Source organism: Chinchilla lanigera, unplaced genomic scaffold (assembly GCF_000276665.1).
Source record: "Chinchilla lanigera isolate Chin_1 unplaced genomic scaffold, ChiLan1.0 scaffold00018, whole genome shotgun sequence".
Classification (NCBI taxonomy): Eukaryota; Metazoa; Chordata; class Mammalia; order Rodentia; family Chinchillidae; genus Chinchilla; species Chinchilla lanigera.
The window spans coordinates 4,593,729-4,610,599 of NW_004955419.1; the positions used below are offsets into that span (position 1 = coordinate 4,593,729).

Consider the following 16,871-nt stretch of genomic DNA (forward strand, 5'->3'; position numbering starts at 1 on the left):
CTCAGCATCCAAGCTTGACCCTGCCTAGATCTCTTGGTTGGCAGGTAGGTGTGCGTGGGATTAATGAGTGAATATTCACAATGCACTAAACACTCTACAAAGGCCTTTGCAAATATTTTCATTTTAACTTTTATGAGAAGACTTTCAGGACGGCTCTGGAGTCTCTGCGGTCCAGGGAGGTAAAGTAACTTTTCCAAGTGCCCTGGACAGGAAGAGGAGGAAGAGAGAAGCTGAACAGACTTGCATCAGCGAGGCGGGCAGGACCCGGCCTCATCCTGGGCTCCCCCTGCTCATCCACCGCAGGGGCCACATCGCTGAGGGATGCGGTATGACCAAGCCATTTACCAAGCGAAGACCCTTTGTGCTGGAGCGAAATGATCCTTTAAAAAATGATCACCAGCTCCCCTTCATTACCTCGGGAGACCGGGTCCTGGCTGATTTCTTCCCATCTTTATCTCAAGTACATTTAAATGTCAATTAAATTTGAAATATCTACATTTGTCAGCATTTCATTTTGGGCCAGCGTGACGTGCTGCTGATTTGTCCACACGATGTGACACATGAAAAAAACTCTCGAGATGCAGATCTTCCTCATTAAAAAATAAGCCGGTGCGGTCCTGGCACGGTGGAGAGCGCAGAGCACGTCCCCACTTCCTGACGCCGTGTCTCTGACATGGTATTTAAAAAGGAACAGCCTCGCCTGTCACCACTGTCACATGCGCGCGCTAACCGGCGACACGTTAAACCAAACATTAGAAAGGGCTCAGGAGTCATCTGCATGGGAACTCCGCACCGAGCACGGCAGGCAGAGGCGGGGGCAGCCGCAGGGATGATGGGGTCCGAGCGGTGATGGACAGCAAGGCTTTCTTGCGCACCGAGACAACGGCAGCCCTCGCTGGGTAGCCAAGTTCGCCACGACCTGCCTTTTCACAGACAGCCCTTTGTGTGTAATAAAATCCAGGCAAGTGGTGGGTGGCAGACTGCAGGGTAGTAGCTGAATTGGGTTAATGAGGGAAGAGGTACATTTTTTTTTTTCCCATATTCTGCCTTAAGCTAATAAAAAATTTAAACCTGGACGTTTTCGATGGTTCATCCTTTATCTCTGACAAATATCTGACTATATGTTTCATGGGAGAACATGAGCAGCTGAATTTGAATAAGTTTATTTTGAAATCTCACCTTTCATTAAAAGTGGAAGGGGAAACACCCTACCTCTCATTTCATTGTTTCAGATCCAGAAAACTGAAAAAGCAGGATCTCACGGTGGTTTAGAGTCAGGCAAATCTAGATTCAGATCCTCACTGTGCTTTTGGGTGCTGTGTGACCCCAGGCCAGGGACTCCTCTTGTCTGAGCCTTGGCTCCTTTGTCTGTCTTAGGGAATTAGAAATTGTGTGGGTAGCATTTGACCCGATGCTTGCAAGTTTCGTAACTCACCATACATGTGGTATGGACATGAAAGACCTCTGCTCTGACCAGATCGTGTGGAGACACCCTTGGGCTCTAGTTGAAGCCACCCCGCAGCCAGCCTGGCCTGGCTGGGAAAGCCAGCTGGAGGCGGAACCTGGTTTGTGGGCTGGAAAGTGAGGCTTCCTCTCCTCCCTCATCCCCAACCCGACCTGACCCTCACTCCCCCTCCGTCACACGGCGCAAGATGTGGCCAGATTTTGGTGTGACCTGCACCTAAGCGGCCTGCCTTAATGAAGCCAGGGGCCTCGCCGTCCAGCAATCTCTGCTGTTTGTGAATCCAGGAAATTCCTGGCAGGTTTCGTGGCATTCAGCTAATGCACAAGCTGTGATCTGTGCTCCCTTGTCAAAGCTAAAGGAGGGGGCCGCACTTAGGTAAGCGTCAGAAAAGCATCCACAGTGGGGCTGCGAACCACTGGGACCCTCCCACATTGGCCTGGGCAGCGCTGGCATCTCTCATGTCCCTCTGCTGCCATCCCCTCTGACAGGAAAGGAACAGCTCTAGAGGTGGACATGCCGGGCTGGAATCCCTATTTGTCGCTTCCCAGCCAAATCATTGGGTCACCTCTCTGTCTCTCACCTTGACCCCTCTGCTCATCTAGGGCCAGGTCTGCTCACGGCGAGGAGGTGCACAGCGCATCTTGGTTGTGTGCACAGGTGGGCAGGTGCATAGGTGGACTCGTGAAGGCCCCCGAACCTAGTCAGTGAGTGTTCCTGCTCGGGGGTTGCAGGGGTGGGATAACATACACAAGACGCCAGCACAGCACCTGCTTGTGGATGTTATTTGGGACGCTTTCCTGAAGCTTCTACCTGCCTTGTACCTCACTGCCGAAGTGCAGGGGGAAGGCGGGAAGAGGCACAGGTATAGGTAGAGGCCCAGGCAATGCTGAAGGCTAGAGCAACCCCAACACACCTGGCGGCTCCCTGCACTGCCTCCTCCTCTCCTCACCTGCACAGACAGTGGCGGTGCCCCCCTCCCCAGCTCATCCTGCAAGCCTGCATGTGCTTGCTTCTCCCCGTTCACTCTGGATTCACCCAGCGCACAGCGGCTGCAGCAGTGGCAGATTTGCAGATTTTAAGCTGGAGTGACAGGGTCGGGTTTGTGATTCTACAAGCTTCTGGTAGCTGTGTGGAGGTGACCTGCTTTGCTACGGAAGCAACAGGAGCCAGGCCTTGCCTCGAGGCTGGCCAGGTACAGTTCTTTTTTGTTGTTGTTTTTTGTTTTTCCGGTACCGGGAATCAAACTTATGACCTTGTGCTTGCCAGGCAGGCACTGTGCCGCTGAGCTAAATCCCCAGCCCCCAGGTACAGTTCTGAGTCAGATCTTCCGGCCCTTGCACCGGGACCAGACAGAAGCACCCATCCTGGGCCCATGCAGCTCTAGTCCAGGAAGGGTTGAGCTGTGTCTGATCCCCAGCAGCCATCAGAGCGGCCTGGGCACAGAGGAGAGCAGAGCAGCGTGGCCCACAAGCTCCTGGTGATGACCCTCGGCCAGCTGCTTCCCTGTGACGCCTCAGCCTGTTCAGTTGGAGGACAAACTACTGGCTGTCCTGCAGGGACGATGGGAGGGAAGAAGGTGCTGGTGACAGTGCCAAGGCTGTAGTGGCTCTGGGAGCCAGTGCTAGGGGACAGCTGGGTCGGCAGCAGTGATAGCAGAGCACCGCGCAGCCCAGTGCCCTCTCCCTGTGCCGAGGGCAGCTGCGTCCCTCCTCTGCTCCTGCGATGTGTCCTCTTGTGCTTCTTGGGGGTACAGTGTTCCTGCCTGGTGAAAACCTTAAAGGAATTCCATGATGTAAAGCACAGGAAGGAGGCTGCTTCGGCTGGCCGGGGAGGAGAGGAGCGGAGCGGCCCCACGCAGCCACCCCGTAACTCTTCCCCACTCTCTCCCCAAACTTCCCCATCGCCTCCTGGGACCCTCAGAGCAAGGGCAGGCCACTGCGTGGGGCGAAGGCGTGGACACCGCGGCCCGGCACACAGGCGGGATCTGAACCCACGAGCGAGCTCAGCTCCCCTCTCTGGGGCCTGTGGCCCGTCGCGGCCCTGGTCAGTATATAATTCATAGAAGCTGGGCGTGGGGTTTTTCTGGGCTGTGTATGTGTTTGTTTATAGAGGCAGAGCTCACAGGTGGCTGACAAGGGAGATGTATTTTTTATAACAATGAATATTTAATTTCCACATCACAGATGAAAAAGACTCTCTGAAGAAGCATCCAAGGGAGACGCCAGAGAGCGGCCGCTAATCAGAAAAGGGCCTTCTCGTGAGGGCTTTTCCACGTGGCTCACTTTTTTTCTTGAACTTTTTTCCTTTTTTATTTTTGCCTGACTACTGAAGTGGGTATGCTCATTGTAGGAAAATAAGAAGCAGCCGGTGAGGGCAGTCACCCATAAGCCCACTTGCCATTGCTGACATTTAGGCACGTGCCTGTCCAGTGTTTTTCCTGTGCGTTTTTCCACACCTAGATGGGCGGGACCTGTCCCAGTACCCTCGGGGATTTGGCAGCGGGTACCACTGTCCACAGATATTCAAGCCTGAACCAGGGTGTTTGCATAGACCCAGGGCAACCCTCCCGGAGACTTCGTATCATCTCTGCATGGCTTATTACATCTACTCCAGTGTAAATATTGTGTGAACAGCTACACTGTGTTGTTTAGGAAATAATATAATGGCTGGGGTCGGGGGTCTGGAGACAGCACCGTTACAATTTTTTTTTCCAAATATTTTCAACCCACAACTGATTGAATCCACAGATGTGGAGCCTAGAGATACGGAGAGCAATGTAAACATTGCAGTTCTGCATCCTGAAGTCTAAGTTTTCCTTCACAAACATTATGTTTAGCGGGGCGTAGTGGCGCACGCCTGTAATCCCAGCACTCGGGAGGCTGAGGCAGGAGGATTGTTTCAAGTTCAAGACTAGCCTGGGCTACAAAGTGAGCTCAAGGCCAGCCTGAACTGCATAGCGAGATGCTGTCTCGAACACACACACACACACACACACACACACAAATCCATTATGTTTAGTGGGAGGGTAACATTCAGCCAACTGTGCCAGATGCCTATTGCTGAAAGTTGAGGTGACTGCATGGTTTTTTTATTTATAAGCTTCACTTTGCTTATCTATTTGGCCATACTAGGGATGCCACCCGGGCCCTTGCACATGATCGGCAAGCACTGTACCGCTGAGCTGCACCCCCAGCTCTGGTTTCATGTTTTAATGTTGCAAACAGTGGCGATGAGCTCCTTTGGCCAAGAGTCTCTGCCGTGCTGAGGGTTTCCAGCAGAAGTGGAGTTGCTAGGCCAGGGCTCACTGGTACACAAGCTTGTGTGGGGCTCTTGACAAAGATGGCAGCCGGTTTCCTTCCTGCCTGCTCACCGCGGTGCTCTGTGGCCTCCTTCCTGCCCTGTGCATGGAGTCATGACAGTGCCCTAACCGCCTCTTCTCTTCTCTCTTGTCTTCCTCACCCCAGCCTGGTAAAGCCCTTGCGACACTATGCGGTCTTCCTCTCCGAGGACTCCTCTGACGATGAATGCCAGCGGGAAGAGGCCCCGAGCGCTGGCTTCACCGAAAGCTTTTTCTTCTCCGCTCCCTTTGAATGGTCTCTCCTTCCTCCTCCTGGGTCCCCAGGCTCAGCTGGGTGACTCTCGGCCGCATGGGGGGCGGGGCTGGTGCTGCATGCGCTCGTGTGCAGGGAGGGTGTGTGGAGTGCGAGTGCCGAGGTCACAGGCTAAGGCGGGAGCTCGGTCCCTGTCCCCCTCCGGGAGTGCACTTGACTGTTCATGGAGCCGATGGCCACGAGGAGCCTGGCTGTTGATGCCTGACTCTACTTTATCTGTCCCGGCGTAGAAAGCCATGGAGATGGAAGGCAGACTTTAAGTTAAAAGAAAAAATGTGAGGGTTTTTCTTTTCCTGCTGAACTAGGAATTGAACCCAGGGCCTCAGGCACACTAGGCAAGCACTTTACCTTTTTTTCTTTGCTGACAGGGTCTCACTAAATTGTCCAGTGTGATCTCAAATGTATGATCCTCCTGCCTCAGCCTCTGAGTAGCTAGAATTATAGGTGTATATCACCATGCCCAAATAGAATATGTATATTAATTAGTACAGCATATCTAAATGGTCTAACCCACCTGGCTTTTTAACATATAATTTTGTCATTATTATTATAACTGTAACCCCCATACTAATTAAAAATAGCTGCTTTTTTTGGCAATAATAGCATCAATGAAAAATCAGTCTTTGCACTGAGCTACATCTCCAGCCCTTTTTTATTTTTTGTTTTTTATTTATTTTATTCTGAGACAGGGTCTTGCTAAGTTGCTCATTTGCCCAGGCTGGGCTCAAATTTGACATCTTCCTGCCTCAGCCTCCCAGAGTGCTGAGATTACAGTGTGTGCTGCAATGCCTGGCTGCAAACAGAAATCGTTTTCTTTTCTTTTTTTTCACTACTGGGGATTAAACTCAGGGCTTTCACACTGAGCTACATCTTCCACCCTGTTTTGAAAGAGGTTCTTGTTAAATTGCCCAGGGCAGATTTGAACTTGCAGTCCTCCTGCCTCAGCCTCCCAGAGTACTGGGATTATAAGTGTACACCACCACACTGGCTTCCAAAAGCTATTTTTAAAGAGTTCACCTTATTGTAAAAAAAAAAAATAGTGGTTCCGACGCTCACCCCTGAATTAATCTGTAGTGCCTAGTTCTTACCCCTCCACTCACAAGTTTTTCAGAGCTAAGACTGAACAAAGAGACAGCTTTGGGTTGGTTTTTTGTTTTTTCTTTCAAAGTCACACAGATGTTTGTATCGGGAGCCTTAAGGGCCGGGAGCTGCCCTCCACCACATGCCCGCAGCCCCACGGCCTTCTAAGGAGTGAACTGTTGGCCATTTCACAGAAAGGCTCCCTCTGTGCCCTGCTCCTGCCTCTGTGCTGCCTTGTGGGAGCAGCACCCCAGCCCTTTCCTGCCACCGGCTCATCTGGCTGCGGGCGGGTCGAGCCCTGCCCGTGTCCGGGTGAGAAAAGGGCAGCCTGAGTCAGTGTTACCCTAGCTCCGCAGGCCGCCTCTTCTGTGCATGAGTCTTCAAGATTTTTTCTTTTCAAGGTTTTCAAAGTTAGCCTTGTCCTAGGCAACAGCCTTTATGATATCGTAGGTTTATGTGTTAGCTTTCTGTCACTAATTAGAACAAACATAGAAGCACTGGAATGAGAAACATCCATCCATGTGTTCCCTTGAAATCACCCTACAGGGAAAGGCCGGAGGCAGAGGGTGGTCCAAGGCCCTGCCCCAGGAGGCCTCCGTTCTTTAAATAACTGCTCGTGCTCCCTCCTCAGCCCTCGCCTCAGCTCTGTATGGGCCTTTGTGTGCGTGTTTATAAAGGAACCAGCCCACCCCACCCCAACAGAAAAAGGGTTGACCAGAACACCTTTCCTGGCTTTCTGTATTCCTTTCGTTGTGTTCACACTTGGTTAAAAGATCTTCCATGGGCAGAGCGCTCGGGCAGAGCAAGGGAGGACTTTCAGCCTCCCCAGCTTGGCTTCCTTGTCCATCTCTTGCCAGATGCCGCGAGCCACTTCGCGTCTCTGAGCTTCTGTTCCCTCGCATGTAAGGAGGGGTGCAGGCTCGGCTTCCTGAGCTGCTGGCGTTGCTTGGGGAGGCGGATGCTACACTGATGGAGTCCCTCCCCTCCCGGCGCCGGCCTGGTTCCTTCCATGTGAGCCCACTCATGGCCAGCAGGTGGCGCCTCTCCTCCACTTTACCAGCGCCCAGGGCACAGTTGCTCCGACTCAGGCTGGCCCCTGCCTGGCAGTTAGAGGACGAAGCTGCACTAAAGGTCAGGTTCACCCGGGCACCCACGCAAGGTCTTGATGTGGAAACACAGAAAGCGGCCGCACAGGGCCCACATGGTGGCGGGTTCCCCTGCTGTCACCAGCTTGTGCCTGCAGCACGCCAGACCCTGTGCTGGCTCATGTGGTCACCCCCCCACACAAGCAGCTGAGGCTCAGAGACGCTAAGTGCCTTGCCCGAGTTCCCACAGCAAGACAGCCCGGCCAGGGCTAGAACAGAGGTCAGCACAATCGGAGGCCGAAAGGTGCCCCAGAAGATCCTCAGGCAGGCTGGGCACTGCCCTCTGGGGGATTTTCCAGCTCAGCTCTCCATGAGCTGTTCACACCTGGCTCTGGGTACTTGTCAGTCACCAAATGGCAGAGCAGGCTGGGACAAGGAGCATATCTGCCCCCGTCCCTCCGGCTTCCAGCCCTGTCCTCTTCTCAGCAGTTGTAGGAAAAGACGCCTGGTTCCAAAGGAACTAAGTGGGCCCCGGGGGCTGGTGAAAGCCAGCGTGACAGCCAGATCCCAGAGCCAGCGCCCAGTCAGCTTCTGCCCTGATCTGTGTCACTCTCGGCAACTGCCTTGCTGCGGCCCAGGGTCCAGCCTGCACAGGGGCCCCAGGACACTCCCATCGCGGGGGCTCCTGCGCATGGTCCCTGGGGACTGCCTGCTCCCCAGCAGAGGCCCTGGGTAGGAGAATCCAGCCTGCTGTCTCTTCCCAGGCCACAACCATATCGGACGCTCAAGGAGTCAGACAGCGCAGAAGGTGACGAGGCAGAAAGTCCCAAACAGCTGTCACGGGACCCCAGGGCCCCTGTCCCCGTACCCTCTGACCGGGCGGCCAGTATCGACCTCCTGGAAGACGTCTTCAGCAACCTGGACATGGAGGCCCCGGTGCAGCCGCTGGGCCAGGCCAAGAGCCTAGAGGATCTTCGGGCCCCCAAAGACCTGCGAGAGCAGCCAGGGACCTTTGACTATCAGGTATGGCATGGACCAGGGAGGCACCTGCTGCCGCACCTTCTGCACAGGAGGCAGAGCCCCCAAGTCACCGTAGGGGAACAGAGGAAGGGCATCCCAGCCAATGCTTAGAGGACAGCTGACTACAGACCCCGCCCCATGGGCCAGCAGCCAGCCCCTGACAGGAGGCTGGAGAAGATGCTAGTACCCGGGTAGAAAGCTGCTGCCCACTTCTGTTTGTGGAGCAGACAGAGGTGAGCACTGACCCCTGCTGAACCTGGGATTGCTCCCATCCCACTGGGGAAATAATATAGCAGCCTTTGGGTCAAAATTCCTAGTGGATTCTGTATTATTGCTGTGCAGCCACCAATCTCCCACTGTGACTTCCCGTGCATCCCACCCCCTGTCAGTGCTGCCCCGGAGTCACTGGTTCACACTGGAATTCGCACTGTCCCCATGGGTCCCATAATGCATGGCCACGAGCAGGGGGTGACTTTGCCCAGGTTGAGCAGCTCAGAAACGGCACAGCCAGGACTTGAGTCTGGTGCTCCTCTTTCCACCACCAGGGCGCCCTCAGCTGGTGCAAAGCCTGCCCTGCCCTCTCGGGTGTGACCCAAGGTGCCGCGTGCTCCGGGCCCTTGGCCGGCGGACTGGAGTGAGCTCCAGTCTGTTGCAAGCGCTCAGAGCTAATGGGCCACATGCCAGCGAGCTCCGTCCCAGTCCCCACCCGGTACCCAGGAGGGAGTAGAAGTGGCCCGTTCTCCCTCCCATCTGTCCTGGGTCATCAGCCCATGGTCACCACCCCCACTTCCCTCCCCACAGAGGCTGGACCTGGGCAGGAGCGAGAGGAGCCTCGGGATGATGGTGGCCTTGAAGCTTACCCACCCATACAACAAGCTCTGGAGCCTGGGCCAGGATGACATGGCCATCCCCAGCAAGCCCCCCAGCACCTCCCCTGAGAAGCCCGCGACTCTCCTTGGCAACTCCCCGAGCCTGCCTTGCAGGCCCCAGGCCCAGGACAGCATCCTGAACCCCAGCAACAAGGAGGAGGCCCCCACCCCCACTCCTGGCAGCATCACCATCCCCCGGCCACAGGGCAGGAAGACGCCAGAGCTGGGCATCGTACCTCCACCACCCACCGCCCGCCCGGCCAAGCTCCCAGCTGCCAGCGGCACGCTCGGGGACTTCTCAGCAGATCGGGAGAGGCAAGCTGCTCTGAACCCAGCCCTGTTCCCGGGGCTCCTCCCCAGGGCGGCCCCCCAAGGCCCCACGGAACTGCTGCAGCCGCTCAGCCCCGCCCCAGCAGCTACAGGCATGGGCAGTGATGCCCTGCTTGCCCTCCTGGACCCACTTAACACAGCCTGGTCAGGCGACATCGTCCCGCCACACCCTGCCGCCCCAAACGTGGCCACCCCGTTCACCCCCCAGCTCAGCTTTCCCGCTGCGGGGACCCCCGCCCCCTTCCCTCAGCCACCTCTCAACCCTTTCGTCCCATCTGTGCCAGTAGCGCCCGCTACCCTACGCCTGGGCTCCACACCAGCTGGGCCTTTTGGTGTCCCCCCAGCTTCCTTGGGGCCGGCTTTTGCGCCCAGCCTCCTCCTGTCCAGTTCTGGCTTCTGCGCACCTCACAGGTCTCAGACCAACCTGTCCGCCCTCTCCATGCCCAACCTCTTTGGTCAGGTGCCTATGGGCACTCACACCAGCCCTCTACAGCCACTGGGACCCCCCTCAGTCGCCCCATCGAGGATCCGAACATTGCCCCTGCCCCGCTCAAGTGCCAGGGCTGCTGAGGCCAAGCAGGGGCTGGCCCTGAGGCCCGGGGACCCCCCACTCCTGCCTCCCAGGGCCCCCCAGGGCCTGGAGCCAGCATTGCAGCCCTCTGTCCCTTCGCAGGCCAGAGACCCCTTTGAGGATTTGTTACAGAAAACCAAGCAGGACGTGAGCCCGGCCCCGGCCCCCAGCTCAGTGGAACAGCTCCGGAGGCAGTGGGAGACCTTCGAGTGAGCAGGTGGAGGGCACAGCGCCGCGGCAGCCCTCTGCCCTGACTCTGCCTGCTGGGGTGTGCTGGTAGGGAGGGATGGGGCCTGCTCCCCACCCCTCCCCCACACTGCTCTTCTCCGAGCTCTAGCCCTGGGGAATGGTGCCACTCACCGCCTGGGAAGTGCCCACCCGCCACGCCCTTCTCAGCACCCTGCTTGGGTTTTGCACTAGAGTCAGCTGGGCCAGCGACTGCCCCAGACCTCGTCCTCCACCCCCTTCCCACGCTCTGGCCCACGAGGAGTCCTGCTCTTCTGTCCATCCTGCAGCCAGGCTGCCCCCACGGGCCCACGGTCAGCTCGAGCCCCAAGCCGAGCTGTGTGCAGGAGACACAGGTGGCTCGGGGGTGGCGTGCGGGCCCTTCCCGGGCTGCAGGGCTCCCCAGCGGGGCACGTCTCCAAACCCTCTCTAGCAATACGCTCTCTTCGTAAGTCTCCACCCCAGCCCACGGGTTCCAGTTGTCTCTCGGGGCCAGGTTGTTCCTCCAGGCCCCTCATGGTGGCCAAACCCAGCCCCAGACATTGCTGTGTAGGGCCCAAGCACACCAGCAGCTCTCTATTAGTAGAAGGAAAAAAATCCCCACAGCCTGAGTGTCACCGTGGGACCTCCCGACTCTCCCGCCCTCTGTCCCTGTCAGAGACGGGGCGCAGCCTCCTGCCCTCTGGGACTTCACGGGCAGAGCTGAGCAGCCACCACCCGGATCCCAACTCAAGGCCATAGACGACGAGGTGCCACTGCGGCCTGGGCACCCTGGGGCAGGACCGGGCGGCCCTGGACCCTCAAGGCCCCTGTGGACGGGACTCACGTGGAGGCCTAAGAGCCAGCCCCTCCTCACCCACCGAGCTGCTCGCCAGCAGAGAAATTCCTGAGGCCAACATCACCAAAGTTAAATTGGAATGTATTGTTATTGTTTCTTTTATCTCTCTTTTCCTTTTTACCTTATTGATTTGATGAATCTTGAAAACTGACTCTTTTCAATAAACCGAGTTTAAAAACAGCCCTACCATTTAAGAAAACAACCATCTGAGACATGCAGGAAATTGTAAGCATTTTGACCCGATTTCTCATTTCCTATTTGTGAATGGTCAGACAAGTCTCTCAGGGGGGGTGTCTGGTGGGACAAAGGAGTCTCTGGAGGTCCCCAGCATACCAGGGAGTCCCCTCCATGTCTGAGAGGCTGGGAGGACACCGCTGCTGCTCAGGGGTTGGCGAGGCCTGGGCCACCTGGCACGTAGCCGTTCCCAGGACAAGTCTGTCCCATGTCAGGAGCGCTCTCAGGCTGCGGGGGAGCCACGTCTCACATGGGCCCCTCCCGGGCCCCGGGGCGCTGCAGCCCAGGTTCCAGTGAGGACTGGATGAGAGGAGGAGCCAGGTGGTCTGGGCAAGCAGGCACACCTCACAGGCTCCCTGGCTGTGCCGGCAGCTGGTGGCCAGCACTCCGGGTTCACGGGAGCACCAGTCTCTTCACGCACTGGATGGAATTCACAACCCAAGGAGGATCTGTGTGTCCACTCAATAAAATCTTCTTGGGGAAAAGGCTGGCATCCTTGTGTCCTTAAAGGAAGCTGTGGGCAGGAGAGACCCCGGTGGCCCCCTCGGACATCCTTACCATCCCTCCAGTGGAGGAGGGGCCAGGCGAGGGGCAGGCGGGGAAAGACTCGCCCCAGCCCATGCCCAAGCCTGTGCTCACTCAGAGCTCGGCGCCAGCCACTCGCTTCCTCCTAGGCAGGACGTGGGTGTGCGGGTAACAGATCCACAAAGTCCTGCTGGAACCACAGAGCAGGACTGGAGGCCACCAACAGTGCCAGGGCACCCAGACACCAGGAAAAAACAAGTTCAGGGGACCGCCTGACATCAGCCCCACAGGTCTCGTCAGCACGGGCAGAGCCTCGGATCAGACTGTGGCCTCACTGGGTGCTTGTACGAAGGAGACATCTGGACCAGTCGCCACAGTGGCCATCACAGGGTTAATTCATGAAGTGCCGCCTAAGAGGTCCTCTTGTAGGAGCCTGCACTTGGCACAAGTTGCCCAATCACTGACTTCATAAGCCAGCCGGAGAACTCATCACCTCTCCCCTCTCCCGGGAGCGTGGAGAGAGCACGGAAAGGCAGCCCCACCTCCTAGGGACAAGGACAAAGGCTGAGGACCCCCGAGTCCCCAGTGCTGCGCCTCTAGAAGTGCCCCTGGGAAAATCAACCAACTTAGAAGTATGAAAGGGTCTCCTGGCCTTGGCACTGGAGCCCACATCACAGGAGGTGCCAGCCTGAGAGAGAAGGACACCAGGGCCCCTCCCCAGGCCAAAGGGAGGCCTGGCCCCGGGCAGGTGCCCTGGCATCCACGGCTGCAGTGTGCTGAACATGGATGGGATGAGCACCGTCCTCCCCCGCTCAGCCGCTGCAGGACTGGCTCCGAGACCAGTGCCCACTGGGCACTGGTGCCTGGCAGACAGCTGCGAGGGCTTCCTCCAGCACCTTCCCTGTGCCAGCCCACTGGACCAGCCTGCGGGAGGAGCAGCTGCCGGAGAACCAGAGTGCTCAGGCGAGTTGTGAGAGGACGATTCTCGTCCATCCTGCCGGCCCCCGGGAAGGAGCACTCGCACCTCTGACCGAGGGAGATGACACTTCAGATACCTGAGGGGACACCTGTGCCGCCTTCATGTCAGAAGAGTTTAACAGTGTCAGGCCTCCTTTCCTGGCTGACAGCCCCTCTGATCCTCATGACAGCTCTGCAAGGTAGGCAGGGGCATCTCCATCTGCCAATACCCCTGGCCAGGCAGGAAACTCAGCGCAGCGTCCTCTGCTCCTGCGGCCTGCCCAGCAGACACGGCGTCGGTGGGCGGCTCTGGGATTCCCCGTGTGACTGGCTCTGGCACTGGCAGGACAGATCCGCCTGAAGGCGCTTTTGTTCTGGGAGCCAGGAGCCCATTGAATGCCCGCCCTCCCTGCTTTCCCAGCGGTCTCTGGGGCAGAGGCTGCCGCGGGCAGTGGGGGGAGATGCCAGGACTGAAGCCTCGGTGAACAGGCAAGCCCTGGCTAGGCCTCCTGGAGAACTTGCGGCCTTGCGCTGCCCCTGCCCCAAGGGTGCACAGGTTGTCCCGACCGTGGGGTCACCTGCCCTCACTGCACAGTCACGTCCACATGGCAAAAGAGGCAGACACACCTCGAGACACACTACAACACCCACAGTGGAATCTGACACGTCCCCCCACATTCACGCACACACACTCCTGACCACGCCACCTGCACCCGCGTGTGCCTTGCACACCGCCATACACCTGCCAGGGTGGCCTGGAGGGTCAGGTGGAGAGGCACACAGCCTCAGAGGCACCCTCTGCTTCCCTGAGTTGTTCCCCTTTCCTCAGTCCCTGATGGGGCATCAGCAGAGGTTGCCAGCCACGGGACACTCCCAGAGAGTGTCCCAGGTCCTGGAAGCCGCCTCCTTGGGTCTCCAGTTGGAAATCCTACAGGACCTCCGGGGTGTGGCACTGGCAGCCAGGCCACCTAGATAAGTCTCTCCTCGGGTGGCACCTTGAGGACGCTGTCCATCTCCATCCGGGCCCCAGCCACCTCCTGCTGACTCGGGCTATAGGTGCCCTCTGACTGGCGGCGCTTCCTGGCAGCCAGGATCCCTGAGAGGAGGCCCAGGAGCAGGAGGAGGAGGCAGGCGCAGGCTGCAGGCACAGCCACCTCCAGCAGCGGGAACGGCAGGGGCAGCGGCAGGCCCTTCTGCAGGGAGGGAAGGACACAAGGATGTGCTCAGAGAAAACCCAAGCAGGGAGCAGGCTTCCCCAGAAGGTGGCGAGAGACCCAGCCTGGGGGTGTGCAAGCAGGTGCCTTCCTGGAGCCGCCTGCGGAGCCATAGGGGTGAGGGGTATGGTAGGACTAAGGGGCTCCAGCTGGACAAGGAGGCAGGGGTTCCGGGCGTGTCTAGTACACGGGCTGAGCACTGTGCAGGGGACTCCATGGGACCCGCCTCCGAGCGGGAGCAGTGGGGGCAGACTGAGCTCTGCTGCTGGTGAGGTCCGCGTCCTCCAGGCCCTGCCCACCTGAGGGGCTGCTCTGACAGCTGTCCCTGGGAGACGAGGGCCAGGCTTTGAGGGGCTCGGCAAACCTCCTCCCCATCTCCAGTCACAGACCCCCAGATTGCCCTCATCCAATGGCCTGCGTGCCCCGAATTCTGAAGTCCCAGAGTCACACAACTCCGGAGCGCAGAGTCTGAGCGGCACCGGCCCTCCCTCTATACCTTGAGGTCCCTCAACCAGCTGTAACCTGGGTCCCCAGCCCCAGCATGCAGCCCTGGAGAATGGGCCCCAAGGCGTGCTGGGGCCAGTCCTAGGTGGGTCCTCGAAGGCCTCCACCCTGGCACTTCGGGGGTGCTGTAAAACCATTTCCTGCCCCTGGCCTGAGAGGAGGACTGGTGGGTGGGGAAGCCAGAGGCTGTAAAAGTTCAACTTGAAAGGAAACATTCCCCAGAATCCGAGGGGATCTGCAGTTTATGACCCAGCTGCCAGAAGCCTGCAGAGATCAAGGCTGCTCCCAGCCCACCTTTCCTCACTTCCTCCGGCCAGCACCGTCACTGCCCTCCGATGCAGGGCCCAATCCGCGCCAGGGTGCCGGCCCCTCTGTCCAGGACCCTCCTCGGCTGAGCCCCCCCAGCACCAGGGACACCTTCACACTGCCAAGCCTGCCCTGGCTCAGAACCCTGGGCTCCCCAAATCTTCCCGGCTCAGCAACACCTAGAGCCTCTAGGCGCCCAGCTCCTGTGGGCCCTGAGTCGTGGGCCCAGACTAGACTGGGCAGATCCCACCTGGTCCTGCTGCCATTCCCCCGGGCACCGTGGGGAGCCCCTGGCCCATGCTGGCCAGGAGCCTTATGCCTCACTGATAGCTAATGGAACCCCACATCTCCCTAGAGACAAGATGCCTCCCACACAGGGTGGCAGGACATGCAGGCTTCTCCTGCTGCTCCCGTCCACTGCAGAGGTGGTCCAGGGACAGCTCCACAGGTGCCGGGCACACTCCCTGCCCCACCCCACCTCCCTGAAGTTCACACAGCCTGCGCCCGGGCCACCACTCACCACCACTTCACAGATCGGGCCGGAGAACCCCGAGCTGCAGGTGCATTCATACACCCCGCCTGACGCCTGGCAGGTGCCCCCGTTCAAGCAGGGGTTGGCTTCACAGGGGAGGGTGGGGCTCTGGCACCTGGGGAGGGACAGGGTGGGAGCTGAGAGGGCTGCTACCCTCACTGCTTCCTCATGTTCCCCACCCCCAACCAAACCTCAAAGATCATCCGCCATCCCTGAGCAGCACTGTTACTGCTGGCTGGGCCCCGCCAGGGGCCAGAGCTGAACATGATCTCCAGCACCTCCAGCACCATGAAGGGCCCTCCCTGAGGACGACGGGGAGGCGGTGTGCAGGGACACTGACTCCATCTGGAGACCCACACTGTATTTTTCAGTCTTCCTGTGGTCAAGGTGGCTGGGGACCCAGCTCTCAGAAATGCCAGCGGGGGCTCCGCAGCAGAGAACGGGTTTGCATGCCCCAGAAGGAAAGGCTGTGACAGCTGTGGGCGGTCTGGCACTACAACCCCCGTGAGGATGAGACGGACATCAAGCAGCCCCCCACTTCCGCTACCCTGGCTGACGGGGACCGGGGCCACCCTGCCCAGCTGTCTGTGCTTATCAGTCCAGCTGCTCGTCCCCAGCCCCCAGACCCACCTCTGGCCAGCAGAGCCCTCCTGGCAACTGCAGTTGGCATCGCCAGGCCCAGCCTCACAGGGGCCACCACTGAGGCAGGTGAAGTTGAGGCTGCACCCCTCAGGCAGGATGGGCAACCTGAGGAAAAAGCACAGGGCTGGAACCAGAGGACAGCAGGTCACCAAGCCTCATGTCCTCGGCTGTGGAATTCTGGGCCCAGCCCTACAGCCCTCCCTATCTGCCAGGAAAGTCAGTCTGCGTGGGAAGTAGGCGATCCTGGGCTTGCTGTCCGACTCACTGTCCAACCAGTGGACAGGACAGGAGCTTTCCTGACACTGAGAGGCCTCTGAGAAGCCAGTGAAATGGAAGGACTCAGGAGGCTGAGGCAGGAAGATCACTGCGAGTTCGAGACCAGCCTGGGCTACAAAGTGAGCTCAAGGCCAGCCTGAACTGCACAGCGAGACTCTGTCTCAAAAACAACAACAACAACAACAACAAAAAGATATGAAAGGATTGGGGCAGGGCTACTCTTAAACAGAAACTCAGGTGGACATTCATGGAGGGGATGTCAGGCTGCTAGAGGGAGGAGGGTGGGGCGGGGGGTCGGGGAGGCATCAGGGAGCAGAGCTGAGGTCCAGGTGGGGAATGCTCGTTCCGCCCTGAGCCAGGGGACTAAGCAGATGCTGGTTTCAAAGCCCCAGGGTCATTTCCCAAAACTAGCTCTGGCTCCCCGCAGCCGCTTGCCCAGACCAGAGCATGCGCTGCGGTTGGCGGGCCATACCCCGATCCATAGTTTAGCCTCAGGAGCATAAAATTGAACTGTCTTCCCCATTTAATTGAGGAGGGCACAGAGGCTCAAAAGGAAAGGGACGCCTCAGACAGGGTCCCCTCCGCTG

At 58.3% G+C, this 16,871-nt stretch overlaps 2 protein-coding genes across 3 annotated transcripts in view; one reads left to right on the forward strand and one right to left on the reverse strand.

Moving 5' to 3' along the window:
• The window catches only part of Dennd1a (DENN/MADD domain containing 1A), a 484,908-nt gene extending 473,634 nt beyond the window's left edge, over positions 1–11,274 (forward strand). The window contains exons 23-26 of one of the 2 annotated variants that reach the window (XM_013513192.1): positions 3,386–3,508; positions 4,930–5,058; positions 8,006–8,264; positions 9,063–11,274. In XM_013513192.1, coding sequence (XP_013368646.1) covers positions 3,386–3,508; positions 4,930–5,058; positions 8,006–8,264; positions 9,063–10,244 — 1,693 coding nt within the window. In that variant the 3' untranslated portion in view covers positions 10,245–11,274. The remainder of the gene's footprint in view (positions 1–3,385; positions 3,509–4,929; positions 5,059–8,005; positions 8,265–9,062) is intronic. The other variant, XM_005382503.2, reaches the window with a different exon arrangement.
• The window catches only part of Crb2 (crumbs family member 2), a 21,793-nt gene continuing 16,076 nt past the window's right edge, over positions 11,155–16,871 (reverse strand). Inside the window, exons 11-13 of the mRNA XM_005382918.2 lie at positions 15,997–16,132; positions 15,355–15,481; positions 11,155–14,003 (exon numbers count right to left, since the gene is read on the reverse strand). Of these exons, the coding sequence (XP_005382975.1) occupies positions 13,779–14,003; positions 15,355–15,481; positions 15,997–16,132 (488 nt within the window). The 3' untranslated portion in view covers positions 11,155–13,778. The remainder of the gene's footprint in view (positions 14,004–15,354; positions 15,482–15,996; positions 16,133–16,871) is intronic.